Below are 15,256 nucleotides of genomic sequence, written 5' to 3' on the forward strand. Positions count from 1 at the left end.
AAGGCTCATGGCCACTCCATTCTCCATCTGGGTGGCTGGCATCCCTTTCTCCCAGTTGTCCAAGCTGAATCTTGACAGTGTGTGCCCACCCCTTTAAGAAGTGCACACCATTTCTTAGCTCAGGCCAGCACTTCCCATTCAGAAATGTGGGACCAGGGCTGTTCAATCTTTTAGTCTATCAAGAAATGCCTAAAATCTTTTTTTGGTGGCATCACTCATTTTGGAATGTCCATAATGAATTCAAATTCTTTTAAAATACTGAAGATGTCAAATAAAACATACTTGTGGGCTGTGTGTGGCTGGTTGAGAGTAGCTAGCTTTGTACCCTGGTGTAGGAAGTAAGTTAAGGAAGAGGCCCCAGGGAAAGATACTGAGAAGGATTGGTAAGAATTGTAGGAGGGATGCTTTCTCTGAAATCAAAAGAGGAGAGGATATCAGAAAAAAATGGATTTCAGTGACAGAAGCTGCAGAGAGGGCAAAAAAGACTGGAGGGTCTCTTGAGCTGGGAAGTCGGGCTTTTTCTGCGGACCTTGGCCAGAGCCTAGTGATGAGATTGGAAAGCTGATGGCAATAAAGTAGGGAGTAATTTGAGGTGAGGAAGCAGAGACAGTACCATGTAAACTAATATTTCACATGCTTCTCTACAAAGGGAAAAAGAGAGTAAAGATGGTAGCTAAAAAAGAATCTAGGATCAGACAAAGATGTTCTTTTCAAGATAGATCAATAAATATGTTTGTAGTAGAGTTGAAAATTTAGTGCATACTATAATTTATTTTGTGTGTGATTACTCTAGCCTTCCAAGTCCTCACCTCTGAGTTAAAAGGCGAACATTTTTAAAAAGTAAATGTCAAAATCTGTTTAAAACTTAGTCTAATCCAATAATGTAAATAGTCTCCTTGAGTGATATTCTAATGCATGTATGAAAATGCGCAGTCTCTTGGGTAGCCTCCTCTTTCCCTGCGTCTAATACCTGAGGTGATATCCAGTGCATGGGAGGAGGGTAATTTGCAAAAAAAAAAACGGGGTAGTGATGGAACATGGGACTTGAGGGGCGGGGTGGGAGTTTTGAATGGCCTTTCTGGGAAGCAGAAGGGAGAGCTGAGCTGGGAGAAGTAAAAGCAGCAGGGCAGAACATCTGGCAAAGCTGGGTGGTTTTCAGTGTCAGGTCCAGCAGGCAAGAGGCAGACTGATGAAGGGAAGTGGCTGGTTTGATTCATAGCAGAGAATGTTCTGGCAAATATGGAAGAAGGATAGGGGTCAAGGAAAAGTGTTAAAGATGAAGGACCTGATATCTAAAAATTATAAGATGGCATCCCTTCAATGAGAAGTAGACTTTTCAGAGGAGGTGTCCAATCTAAGATCCGGGTTCTTCTCGAACTTACTGCCATTTTATTTCCTAGGAAGTAAGGTACGCATCTCCAAAGTGTCCGAGAGAGAAAATGTCTCCGAGCACAGCGAGGTGGCCATCCGTTGCAGCCTGGAGAGTACAGGCAGCCCAGCCTCCCTGTTCTCTGTGATGTGGTACTGGAACAGAGAAAATTCTGGAAGTAAAATGCTGGTGCACCTGCAGCATGACGGCTTGCTGGAGTATGGCGAAGAGGGGCTCAGGAGGCGCCTGCACTGTTACCGTTCATCCCCTGCAGACTTTGTCCTGATGCTGCATCGAGTGGAGATGGAGGATGCTGGAATGTACTGGTGCAGGGTGGCAGAGTGGCAGCTACACGGTAACCCAAGCAAGTGGGTCAACCAAGCATCAGGCGAGTCACAGCATGTGGTGCTCACGGTGCTGCCTTCAGGTAACTAGCGGTTCATCTGCCATGGCTCGTGGTCAGGAGAATCTTTTGTCTCCCCTCCTATGCTTTCCCACCCAGCCATGTTTTGCTTCTTTTCAGGCTGAAAACAATTTACAGATTCCCGTAAGAAAATGACTTCGCCATTTCTCTCAACAGTAACTCAGTTTGGGCAGACAAGGTTACATGAGGTTTTGGCATGGACGTTTAAATGTCAAGGGCATCTGACCTCCTCCCCCACTTTCCCTCTTAAACAAAAAAGCCATATCAACATTGTATCCCTTTAAATAACCAAATAATGTTTGAAGCAGACATCCTTACCTCTTGGCTGATTCTCCAATCTCAGAAGGCTGACCTGTGGTGGGAGTGGGATGAGCAATAGGGACATGGTGACTTTGTGTTTGATCTGGTTGAACCAAAATCAGCTATATCTAAATGCTCCCTGAGTCAAAACGAACCCAACAAAAAAAAAGCCTTTCTCAAAGAATAAGTGGCAAGCTTCTTATTGATGCGTTCAACAAGCTATCGGATCTTTGGTCATGATAGTCATTGGGTGTGCCTCTCCTGATTGCACCTTGAAAGTCATCGAGGGAGGAAGTGTGTCCCATAGAACTTGTTTACAGGCTCTGGCAAAAAGACAGCTACTTGAAGACCATTGGCCAAAGGGTGACCCTTCTCTGTGTGGGAAGGTCAACTTATTCTGCTGAGTGCTCAGCTTTAGGAGGTGTGTAGAACAAGAGGTTGTGAAGGAGGAGAGGGCTTCCTTCCAGCCAGTGCAGTGCCAAGCATGTAATAGGCATTCATTAAGCAAAAATTCCTCCAGCCAGACCAGTAAATCTTCCTAGGTGATTAAGGAGCCGGTAGATGTAGACTGCTCATCCTCTGAGCCATCTCTTTCTGCTGGGGTCTAAAGATAAGGCGAGAGGTGAGCTACAGGTTAAACTTACAGTGAGAGAGGGTCACTGGAGAGGTGGAGGTGTGGTCTTGGTGCCCCATCCTAGGAAGTGTAGAAAGGATCAATAAAGATAACAGCCCTACAGCACCAGCTAGCTTTGGGGACAGTCTGTAAGAGGGAAAGAGGGCTACTGAGAACGGATGACACCTTCTCAGAGTTGGGACAGTTGCATCCCAGCCCCAGCAAGGCTTCTAGAGTGGAAGTCAGAGTTATCTAACTTGTTCGCTGGGATCCATCATTCTCTTCCCCTGACTATTCTTCAGCAGGATTCTTCTCCCAAGTATCCAGGCAGAATTTATCTTCCTATCAGCTTTTCTTCCATTCCAACAATTATAGGAAGTCCCCACCCTGAGCACATTCCATACATGTTTTCCCACTGGAATTCCTAGGCTCTGTAGATTCAGCCGTTTTTGTAGTAGAATAAATAGATAATAACTGTAAAAAGTATATATTCTGTGGCTAAAAAGCACATCTCCTCTGAGACAGATGGGATCGTTCAAAGCATATATATACTGTTCATCTTTGTGGAATTCTTATAAAACAGGTGTAAGGTTTTTAAAAAGATGAACTCTGGAAAGAAAATGTTACAAACTGAATGGTCTTTGTATTCTTCACAACTGAAGGAGCTGGAAAGCCTGTACCATGAGAACCTGAGGGTTTTCATTATAAGTACAGTTAAGTGTTCCCGAGTGAATCTTTATAATATAGCATCTCACTTCTTCTGCCTGGCTGTTCCTTTCTGGTAGTTGGGAAGACAGTGTGGGTGATGAAAAATCCCAGGGTTTGGAATCAGACAAGCCTAGTCTCAAATTGCAGCTCTATCACCTCCCTACTAACTATGAAGTCATACCCTGGTTACTCAACTTTCTTATAAAATGAGGATTATGGTACAAATGCATATGAAGTATCTAGCACAGTCCCTGGCATATTGTAAGTGCTCAACAAATGTTACCTCCTTCTCCCCTTATACCTCCAAACATGCTAGCGATGCACACACACACACACACACACATCTACCTATGTATATATCTATTTATGTGATAAAATATTTTAATTTGTTCAGTAAATAACTATATGAGGTTCTGAGGACACACAAAAAATGTATTACGGAGTCTGTTCCCACAGAGCTGAGTCTGGTGGGGAAGTAAAGTCCAACATGATACGTGTCATGAAAGTAGTAGTCTCATGATACTAAAGAAGGAATAGAGGCAGGGCTGGGATGAAGAGCTGGCTGGGGAGGAGATCTGGAAAGGTTCCCCAGAGTATGGGGCCTATAAAAAGGAAGGCACATGTTTTGGGAAAAGGAAAGTATATGCAAGATGATCAGAGAAACTGTGGTAGGATGGCAAGAGAGGAGGCTAGTTGGGTGGAAAGGGTACAGATGTCAAGTGGGTCTTTCGTATGGAGCTAGAGAAGATGAGCTTTCTCATGGAAGTTACAGAGTGTCATTGAACAAGTTCAGGCAGGAGGGTGACACATCAGATTTGCATTTTAGAAAGCTCTTCCTGGGAACAGTGTTAAAAATGAATTGAAAGGGAGGTAGGCACAGAGAAGGGAGAACTATTTGAAATTGATTGTAGGGACCCAGGTGAGACAAGATGAAGGCCTGAATTAAGACAGTGCCTGTGAGGGCTGAGAGAAAAACAGGCATTCTGCATTCCGTAGTAGGAGATGGGGTCTTCAGGATTTAGAGACTGATTAGGTGTATGTGGATGGTGAACGAGCAGAAGAAGAGAATCGAGGATGAATACCAGGTTTCTGGCCTAAGGTGGATAGTGGGGACAGTCACTAACTGAGGTAATATAGGAGAAAGGACTAAAGGGGAAGATGAGTTCAATTTTGAATAAGTAGGACTGGAATTGAGTTTGGAGTACCGGTGAGTCATCTAGGGAGATCTGTCCAATAAACTTCAGGATTTCCAAGTGAGATCTCTACCAGAGTTATAGATTAGAAATCATCAGCTTATGGCCTATAATGATGCCCAAGGATGGATCCCTGCGATACACTGCTATTTCTCGGGGGACTGCAGAAGAGGAACCTGTGAAGGAGAATGGAAGGAGTAGCCTAGAGGTAGGAGGAGAACCAGTGTTTGGTGGTATCATAGACACCAAAGGCAGGAGGGTATCAAGAGTAGGGAGAGCCGACAGATTCGACTAGTGCAAAGAGGCCAATTAAGACAAAAATAGGAAACTATCCATTGGGTTTAACAATATAGGGCAATTACAGAAAAATAGAAAAGTCAGACTGCAGGGAGAAAGTGGACACATCAAATCCAGTTCATGCTTTCAAGAGCTTTGATGTAAAGGGAAAGAGAGAAGACAAGAGCAAATGGCAAGAGGTGCAGTGAAGCTTTGCCTTGTTCTGTTTTGGTTTGAAGATGGTAGGGACTTGAGCACTTTTACATCTAGAGAGAAAAGAGCCAGTAGAGAGGAAGAAGAGGAAGATTAGAAGAGAAAGGATATGACTGACAGTCCAACAGCTTGAGTGAACTTATACCACCTCCTTCATGTTATCTGTCCCAGATCAACACCTACTAATCATTCACCGACCAACTTAACTGCCACTTTCTCAGTGACTTACCTTATCTTCTTAGTCATCCCACCTGTTTAACATCCATCATCAGTGCCAGACGATACCTTCTGAGAAGGCAAAGACTGAATGTCTTGTTCTCAGCACGAGCACAGTGCTTGGCACAGAAACAATACTCAAATACTTACTGAATCCGTGTAGCTGCCCTCCTGGTCAGGACCAGCTCTGTGTATTAATAAAGTCCAGTTGAAATACAATAGGCTACCAATTCTCACTTCTCAAATGGTTTTCTACCACCTTTATTTGGCAATTCTGGGTTGGGTTAGTTTAGCACTACTTGATAGACCTGTAAAGCATATGGCTCCTGTGAAGGCAGAAGAGTTGAGAGGTATTTCCCTGGTGGAATGCACCTTGCATTCTTCCTCTCCATCTTACTTCCTTAGCTATGACTAAGCCAAAGCAGGGGCTACAGCTACTTGAGTCTTTTTGTATCTCATTCTAGAGAATTCTCTGTGATTAATAGGCAAGGTTATAAAGCTTTCTGGGGACTGGATTATTTGTAGTAGAATGGTATTTGTCACTATTTCCCAGCTTTTGGGGGGGGTAAGGATATATTTAGAAAGTGGATTCTCAAAGGACATATGCCCCTACAACACTGATGTTTCTGGAGAGAACATGCTATTTACCCGGTGCTTCCAACAAGGCCTGGCACATAGCGCTCAGTTCAACAAATGCTTGATGAAAAATGAGCAAGCAAGTCTTCAATGGAGTTGAAACTGATGCTGTAAGGGGCTCACTTACTCTGGGATGCACTTGTATCAGGTTACCTAATCCTGCTTTCAGTTCTGGGCGGGAGCCACCCCTCCCACATGGCCACACCTGGCCTGTCAGCTGCCCAAGTCTGGGGTTGGGGGTGAGCTGGTAACCCCCTCACCATCCTCCACCTTTCTTCTTCTGAAGTCGGTATTTCTGGGGTAACATCAGAAAGGAATGCTCCTCATGGTGTGTTTGGCTGGGGGGTAGAAGCAAGTTACAACTAAACCTTGTGATGAAGTGTTCTCATTATACTTTTGGCTCTGCCTTACAGGCCTTGTACTTGGAGCACTGAGCACTTACTCAGATTGCTTCAAAATGCCAAACCTTAATGGTTTTGAATGTCACTAATGCTAATCCAGATAAGGGTGAGAGGCAGATGGTGGGAATGGTGACTGTGGGATCCAGAGCAAACACCGCCCTCCCAGGAGAGGTAATTTAGAAGCACTGGAGCTGACAGTTTCTAGCTGTTGGCCAATTCGGCACTGCGACGGGCGCACTTTGTTGTCCTTGGATGGCAGGTTGCTCTAAGCCCAGCCCCATTTAGATAGTCAAGCCCTCTGGCAGTCCCTTCACACTGAAGATTAGAGTCTCAGTGGCAGAAAATCCAAGTGCCAGGTTTCTTTCCACCTTCTTTGTGCTGGCCCCATCCCCCCAACATCACACCACCATCCTAGCAATGGTGACACATGGGTGCCGCGGACTCTTACCTCCCAGTTCTCTGCCTCTCATGATTGCAACAGGAAGCTGGAGTCTCCCAAGTAATCATTTGACTCTCAGCTGAATGTCACCCAGCCCTGGGGACAGAGAGATCAGAGATTTAAGGGAGAGACGTGGACTGTGGAAGGACATGGCCAAGTCTGCGGTCCCTGAGTGAGGAATCAGCAGGTTCAGCCCTCTTTTCTGCCTGGTCTCTTGGGAAAAAGTTGCCTATGATTTTCCTAACTTTCTTAGTAGCTTTCTAGCTGATATTTATTTCTTGCTGACTCAACAAATGTGCTAGGCACTGTTTAATGCTTTATTAAGCATTATCTCATCACAACTCTGGAAATTATTATCCTCACTTGATTGACTAGGAAACTAATGATTAGAGAGAGAGGAAAAGTAATTTGTCCAAAGTCAATAGCGGTAAGTTGTAGAGGCAGGATTTGAACCCAGCTCTCTTTGAGACATAGTAGGTGCTCAATCCCTACTCTGCACATGAGTAGTGTGAAGCAGCAAGGCCAGAACTCTTACCCACTCTACAGCTCTATTCTCTTTCAGCATTTCAGTCTGTACCTCCTTCTTAACCATATGCTTTCAAATGTATTCAGGTAAGACCTGGGAGAAATATTGTAGTCAAGCAGGGCCTTGGAGAGAAGGGTCAGGTAGGATGTGGAGAGGAGATGAGAAAGAAGTCAAAATCTATCTTTATCATTGCCCACCCTTTCAAAAACAAAAACCAAATCTAGGGTGGAGAATATAAATGAGACCAGAGAAGAACCGGGCAACAAACCCCCGTAGCTCCTTGCCAGCCCTGTTCAGAGCTGCCAGGCTAATGTTCAGTGATGATCTTTACTCTGGGTAACATGACGGCAGCTACTCCTGGGTTCCTGTGTGTGCAAATCACTCATGCAATTGACTCATTCCTTAGTCTCCATTGATGACCTACGAACAAAGTGCTGCACAGGAGGAAAAGATGCGTAAGACATAGGCCCTCTCCTCCCAGAGTTTACAATGCAGGAGCTGGACACAGGTTTAGATTCTTTCTTAATGAATAATGAAGGACAAAGAGATGTCCTGCAATGTGCAAAATGTATCTGCAATGCCGAAAATGGAATTCTTGCAGCATGAGGTTGGTCGCACTGACCTCTAAACCTGTCGTCTTCATCTCTAAGCGTCTGTAATCCCATGAATCCTACAGCTTAACCTCTGAAGAAGAAAGTGCTTAGGTCATTACAATTTTCCAATAAAAGCACAGCTACTATTAGCATCAGATTTTTCAGAACAGCCCTGATTTTGAATATCCTGCCATAAATAAATGTAGTCAGAAGACTACATTTAATAGCTGGTGTCTCTTTAGGCATATGTCTTTCTGCATCGAGAGACTAAATCCCTGTCCTTTGACTAGTAACTCGAGGCAGTGCTTCCTGGAGCCTGTGGCATTGGCAGTTCTCTCGCCTTTGCTTCCCTGGCTGTGTGGCCAGGAACCCCTCGGGGGCTGCTGGTGCGTGCTCTGTGTGTCCATGTGTTGATGGTGCTTCCCCTCGGACTGCAGCTGCCGGATGCTTCAGCATGCCTTTATATGGTAGCCTTTGCCCTTGTGGTTGCAGTGAATCCAGTTTAATTCAGATCAGCAAACGTTATCAGGCACATGTGCTAGGCACTGCAAGGACTGTAGAAACAAAGGACGCTGTCAGACCTACTCAAGTAACTGTGATGATAAAGATGGTTAAAAGGGGATGAAAGAGGTCTAAACAAAGGCATGTGTGAGAGGAGGATAGAAAGAAGAGGAAAACTGTGCCTGAGGAGAGGTGGAAGGCCAGAGTGATGGCGAGTGAGGCCAGTAGGACCTCGAGGATACGGTGCAGTGAGCACGCCAGGGAGAGGTGATGGTAAGAGCAAGAGGGGAAAGGAGCTGAATGGGGGTGGGGGAGTGTGAGACCAGTTTGGAGATTCAGGAAGGGATGGTCCTTCTTACTTGTAGTTGCTGTTGTTTTATAAGGACAGTGCAGAGCGTGCATGTGCGCGTGTGCGTGTGCGCGCGCGTGTGTGCACATGCGTGTGTGTGTGTGTGTGTGTGTGTGTGTGTTTTCAGAAGCAGCAGTGGGAATAACTCAGTTAAAAATTCAGGGCCGGCAACAGAGTTGGGAACGAGGGTTGAATTATAGATATCTTTTCTGAGGAAAGAAGATTAAAGGAGAGGTTTTCTTTTTTGTTTTGTTTTTCTTTCTGGCTGTTCATTTTAAGTAGGTCATGGGAACCTCTGGTGGTTGGAAATTGTTGGGTGAGGGGGAGTCAGGCTGGAACAGACCATCCTGGAGCTCTCTTCTCCCAGCTCCCTTTTCTTTGCTCCTCACATGTGATTTAAGGGGCACCCTGCCATTTGGCCCCGTTATTCTTACATATATTTTCCTGTAACGATAAATCCCAGAAGTGTTTATAATTGATGAGTGCAAATAAGCTGGAGACTAATTATTCTCTTTATTTTCTTCCTTTTTGTTGCAGAGCCCACGTTTCCTTCCAGGATCTGCTCGTCAGTACCTTTACTCTATTTCCTATTCATCTGCCCCTTCGTTATACTCACCCTTCTGTTCATTTCCCTCCTCTGCCTGTACTGCAAGGCCAGGAAGTTGTCAACTCTGAGTCTAAACAGACAGAAAGAAAAGGCCCTCTGGGTGGACCTGAAAGGGGCTGGAAGCAGGACCACACACAGATTGGAAGAGGACGGTGAAGACAGCCGAATCCCGAGAGGCGCCTGCAGCCCTGTGGAAAGAGCGCGGACTTTGGAACTGGACTGACCAGGAGAGGAGAGCCCCCTGGGTCTGTCCTCCTCTGAGTCTGTGGCCTGGGGCGAGGTACCTAGGACTCAGAGGGAACATCTATTGAGCGCGTATGTGGTGCCAGAAACCGTTAAGTGCTTCTTTGTGTGTCACCTCATCTACCCATTGCATCCCCCCACCAGGAGCTAGGTGACTCCATTGATAGTCTCCATTGATGACCTATGAACAAAGTGCTGCACAGGAGGAAAAGATGCGTAAGACATAGGCCCGTCTTCCGCTGGCCACACCTCACGAGGCTTAGGCTCCCCATGCAAAAGATCTGTAAGGAGAGGAGTACCTCCCTCACACAGCTGCTGGGGATTAAATGAGATCCCACGGCAGAGCCCAGGGCGATGCTTCCCTCTCTCATGTCACTGATTCCCTGGACAACGCTCAGTGGTCCTGCCACACTGGCTCCAGGTCATCTTTTGCCTCCAGATAAGACACGTAGGAAAGGACCTGATGCCAGCCAGGAAAAGGAGTTGGGACTATGCCCTTCATTCACATCAAATCCGCCTCCCAATCAGACTGTGACTTCCTTCAAGGCAGAAATCCCATTTTCTCCTTCACTCCATCTCCATCCCATCTATAAATGCCACTGACGAGCAAGCTCTGCATAGTAGGTGCTTAATCAGTATTGGTTCTTTAGTGAAAGGATAAGGTATTTTGTAGCCTGACTTTCTTTCCCTTTTTTTTTTCTTCTTTCTTTTCTCCATAAGACTTATTAAGTCATTGCTAAGGAAAAACTTTAAAACAAAATTTTACAACAGTGCTCCATTCAGCTCCCCAAGGCCTCATATCTCCCTTTCCTCCCCACACCCAAAGGTCCATCTGGCTCCTGGCTCTTCTTAGCCAAGGCCTTATTTTCCTTGACCTGACAGCACTGGGTAGCAGGAAAGGGGGCTGTGGCAGTTATCTGAGGGCAGAGGAGTTAACAGTACCGCCATCCCGTCCTGCTCCGGCAGGGGCTAGGAGTTCAGGGAGAATAGGCATCTCAGCATCCTCTATTCTCAGCCAGGAAAAGTCAGGGGGAGGGGGAGTGTCATGGCTGAAGGCTTCCAACCACTGTCCCCTAGGAGATAACAACTGTCCCCACTGGGCCTGGGGTCCCCTCACCTTTGTTTCAAAAGCAGCTTAGGCCCTGTTGTAGCCAGAATTGGAAATCAATCAGTGCCACCTAACAGACTTGAGAAAACCCATCTATTTATTATCTATGTGACCAACAGGGTTGCTTTAACACTCATTAATTTGCATTTCCAAGGATAGCAATTTATTTTTAATTATTTTATCAGGCACACACGTCCTCTCCAAACATAATTAGTTCCTCTGCAAGGGGATTATTGGTGGCTATGAGAACTCCCACAGCAGGCCTACCGGTTCCTTGAATTCATCTCCCTTTGTAGCCTCATTTGAAATACTCCAAATGTTTTTTTAAACAGGTCAGAGCATTTATTTCTTCTCTCTCAGGTACGGGAGCAAATTTTTCCAAAAGCAAAGCTAATGTCAAGATTTCTTAACATTGAAGTGTGATGTTCCCCTCCCCACCCCCACCCCCCGTTTTTTCCAGAAACCCGTATTTTAATTGAATATTGAAAGGAAAGAGAATGGAATTGAGCCCCATCAGAGAATCAGAATAGATCCTGGTGCTGCCCCCATTTCAGGTACTCTTACCCCCAACCACTGTTCTCCCTCCTTCCCTGGATACTGCCTTTCCGCTCTCAGCTCAAACACCAGTTTGTCACATTTGAATTCAGCACAGAGACTGCACAGACCAGACACTCAAATATCCGACTGCCCCACCCAGAGCAGAGCATGGGAATGATTACTGCCCAGTGAGCACCTCCTCGGTGTCCAGCACTGGCATGGGTGTGAGGGATCCAGTGGTGACTCAAGCAGACTCAACCCTGCTCCCCTGGGACTATCACCTAGTTTTTTCTGGATGCTCTATTTTCATTAATGGGAACTAGATAGAGCACGTTGGATTTTCTAGGAAGTCACACCACACCATTTGTCTCATAGTAGTTTTCAGGTAACTGAAACCCCAGCGTCTTCTTTCTACCTTTCTGAACTTCTTTAGAATAAAATTTATTTTCATCCAATTCAGCAGGCATTTTTACGTGAAACCTCTTCTCTCTCCAATTATGCCCTTGGTCATTTTAGTTTTTCAGACTTAACAGAGAAGTTTACTTTTACTCATTGATTTCAGCTTTTCTATTCTATGTCACCACCTGGTTTTATTTTCAGCTTCTTGTGTTAGTAAATCCTCCTTGGCAACAGGACAAACCTCTGTCTCAGGAGTTGGCTACCTGTAGCCCACAGGCCAAATGTGGCCCACTACCTGTTTTTTAAAATGCAATTTGTTGGAATACAGGCACTCCCATTTGTCTAGATATTATCTATGGCTACTGTCATGATATAATGGCTGAATTGAGTAGTTGCCACGATAGACTCTATGACCTGCAAAACCTAAAATGTTTACTATCTGGCCCTTCATGGAAAAAGTTTGCCACTCCCTGCTCTCTTTCACTGGCTAATGTTCTGTCAGTTTTAGCCATGTATTATGTTCCTGGGAAACTTGATTTGAGGTGTTATATCTGTATCTGTTATATATCTGATGACTTTAATAAATAATCTTAGGTTCTCCAGATTGGTGTCTAGTCCAAGAAGTTCTGAAGCATGAATCCTCTCTACCACACTCCCACTAACGGTGAGAAACTCATCACCCCGAGGTATTCCACACCATCAAGTCGAGTTGCAGGACAAGATGACACAAAGAGGAATAAGGCATGACTACACTCCTTTCATTATTTTCAGCCTATTGAGATACATGGATAGGAACAATTGATTTATGGCGGAAGATGAATGCAGTTGGTAGAAAGTCATGTGCCATAATAGTTTCTCACAATGGTACAGGAGTTGTTCATCATCCCAGAGTTTCACGGCATTTCCATGCAAAAGGGGCTGGTATTCCTTTCCTGCAGGTAAGAAATTGAAGCTCAGAGAGGTTGGGTTTATCCAGGATCACTCCACCACATGCAAAAGAGTAAGAGCTCAAAATTAGGCCCACTGACAAAAAGTTCTGGACTCTTTCCATAATCAACACTGTGCTCAATCCATTGATATCAGAAAAATCTGGTGATAATAGTATCCACCTCATATGAGGATCAAATCAGATACTTACATGAAGATAGGTTTTAAACCATTTCAAGTCATAAATGAAAGTAGGCATAACCCAAGTTTTTCCAGGCCTTACCCATCTATGCACATAAATGAAACTGAATCAGCAATAATAATCCAAGTTCTACATACTTTTGCCCCAGAGTCTTGGCCATCTATAAAGTGTTCTTCAAGCATTTCTAGGGCTTCCCTTGGATTCTGGGAATTCATATGAGTTCACAAACAAGTCCCCTCCCACAGGGCTTCCTGCTGTTCTGTTCAAATCTATGGGCTCCCACTGCAGCAAGGATGCTGGAGCATGTGAGATGCCAAAGCTGGACGGTGGTAAGCAAGGAAGAGTGCCTAACCCTCATTTTGTCTTTGCATGACACTCTGTTTGGATTGCAAACAGGTCCAAGATTGTTTGTGCCCCCATGTCTCTAAAGATTTTCTTGTGAAAACAGTTCCTTTAGCATTCGTTTAACATCTCCTTTCTCCATAGGGTCTAGACACCAGACTGTCTGGAACCAGTCTGCGAGACAGGCTTCACGCTATGCTCTCCATTTCTTATTCTCGGCTCCTAGGAACCTCTGAAACGTCTTCATCACAGGCCCCCTTTCTCCTGCAACATGGGTCATGCAAATTGTGCTTGTGGGAGGCTCCCCACTCATCAGACAGGTCCGGAGAAGTTGGCATTCCCAGTAGGCTCAGCTTGGACTTCTGTTACACTGGCTTTTAATTTTTACCCCCTAACGCAGTAAAGTTCTATGGGCAATGAGAAATCAGAGACAACTTCAGAAAGGAGGTATCATTTGAACTTTAAAATGCCAAAAAATATTATGACAGCAGAAGTTGGAGTAAACAGTGGTCTGGGGGCAGAGTTAGCTTCAAGTAAAGCATGGTGTATAGAATAGCTTTGGTTTGATTTAAGTGTCAGATTTATGGAGGGGAGCAATGGGAGATAAACATGGAAACGTAGTTAGGGCAAACTCTAACTATGGTTGGGGAAGGGCAGGAAAAGAAATCATGAACATGGATAAGAACTTGGACTTCATTTGGTGGACAGAGTGAGCCATTGGATGTTATTTAGTAGGGAGAGAACAGCTGTTCTTTAAGAGAATTGAAAAAGCAGCAGCTTAGGCGATGGATGAGGGTCGGGGCGAGGGCTGTGGTAAGGCGAAGCAGGGTAGCCATCCTCAGCAATCTCTTCTACTTTCCCAAGTTGTATAATGGAGATAATACCAATTTTGTGAGGGTTTTGAGAGCTGAACAAAATTATCAAAACGTTTCTAGTATTATATCAAGCTCACAGAGGTAGCTAATACATATCTGTTAAATACGACACATGTTATCAGATTCTTCTGTTTAAAGAATATTTGTTAACCGAATTTTCTACTCAAAAGTGTAAGGATAAGACAGAGTTACATTGTTCATTATTTTAACTGGCTTTCTATTTACTTTATCTTTTTGATACTTGCATTTTTGTTTAATTTACTTGTTAGAAATTTGGAGTTTCTACCATGTCATCTCTGAATCCAAGGCTCCTTCTGCACCAGTTCTGACTGCCAAATAGAGATGTTTTGACTAGAAGCATATTTATCACATTGAACAATTTGCTGAGATGGAGGACCACATTGGATAAGGAATTATTAATAAGTTCATACATTGTAAATAACCAGCAAATGAAAACTCAAGTTCATTACATCAGGATGGCTAAAATTGAAAAGACTGACAATATCAAACGCTCGTAAGAATTTGGAGGAACTGGAATTCAATACATTGCTGATGGGAGTGTAAATCTGTTCAACTATTTTGCAAAATAGTTTGGTAGTTTCTAATAAAATTAAACATACATTCACCCTATGACCTAGCAATTCCATTCCTTGCATTTACCCAAGAGAAATGAATGCCTATGTGTACCAAAAGACGTACACAAGAATATTTATAGCTCTATTCATCATTGCTAAAAACTGGAAACAAACTCATTGTCCATCAGTAGTCGAATGGATTAATTATAGTTTATATATACCACAGAATACTGCACATTAAAAAAAAGTGAACAGGGCTTCCCTTGTGGCACAGTGCTTAAGAATCCTCCTGCCAATGCAGGAGACACAGGTTGGAGCCCTGGTCCAGGAAGATCCCACATGCCGCAGAGCAACTAAGCCTGTGCGCCACAACTATTGAGCCTGCCCTATAGAGCCCGCGAGCCACAACTACAGAAGCCCATGCACCTAGAGCCTGTGCTCTGCAACAAGAGAAGCCACCACAATGAGAAGCCTGCGCACCGCAACGAAGAGTAGCCCCGGCTCGCCGCAACTAGAGAAAGCCTGCGCGCAGCAACAAAGACCCAACTCAGCCAAAAATAAATAAATTAATTAATTAATTTTAAAAAAATGAACAAACTACCAACTTACATGACAATATGGATGAATCTCACAGCATTGTTGAGTGAAAGAATCCAGACACAAAAGGGTATGTAGTCCAAGAAT

General features: G+C 44.4%; 1 protein-coding gene across 1 annotated transcript in view; it reads left to right on the forward strand.

Annotated features, from left to right (window-relative positions):
• The window catches only part of CD101 (CD101 molecule), a 33,089-nt gene extending 23,502 nt beyond the window's left edge, over window positions 1–9,587 (forward strand). The window contains exons 8-9 of the mRNA XM_036864639.1: window positions 1,401–1,796; window positions 9,295–9,587. Of these exons, the coding sequence (XP_036720534.1) occupies window positions 1,401–1,796; window positions 9,295–9,587 (689 nt within the window). The remainder of the gene's footprint in view (window positions 1–1,400; window positions 1,797–9,294) is intronic.
• The last annotated feature ends 5,669 nt before the right edge of the window (window positions 9,588–15,256 follow it).

This window comes from Balaenoptera musculus, chromosome 1 (genome assembly GCF_009873245.2).
Source record: "Balaenoptera musculus isolate JJ_BM4_2016_0621 chromosome 1, mBalMus1.pri.v3, whole genome shotgun sequence".
Taxonomy (NCBI): domain Eukaryota; kingdom Metazoa; phylum Chordata; class Mammalia; order Artiodactyla; family Balaenopteridae; genus Balaenoptera; species Balaenoptera musculus.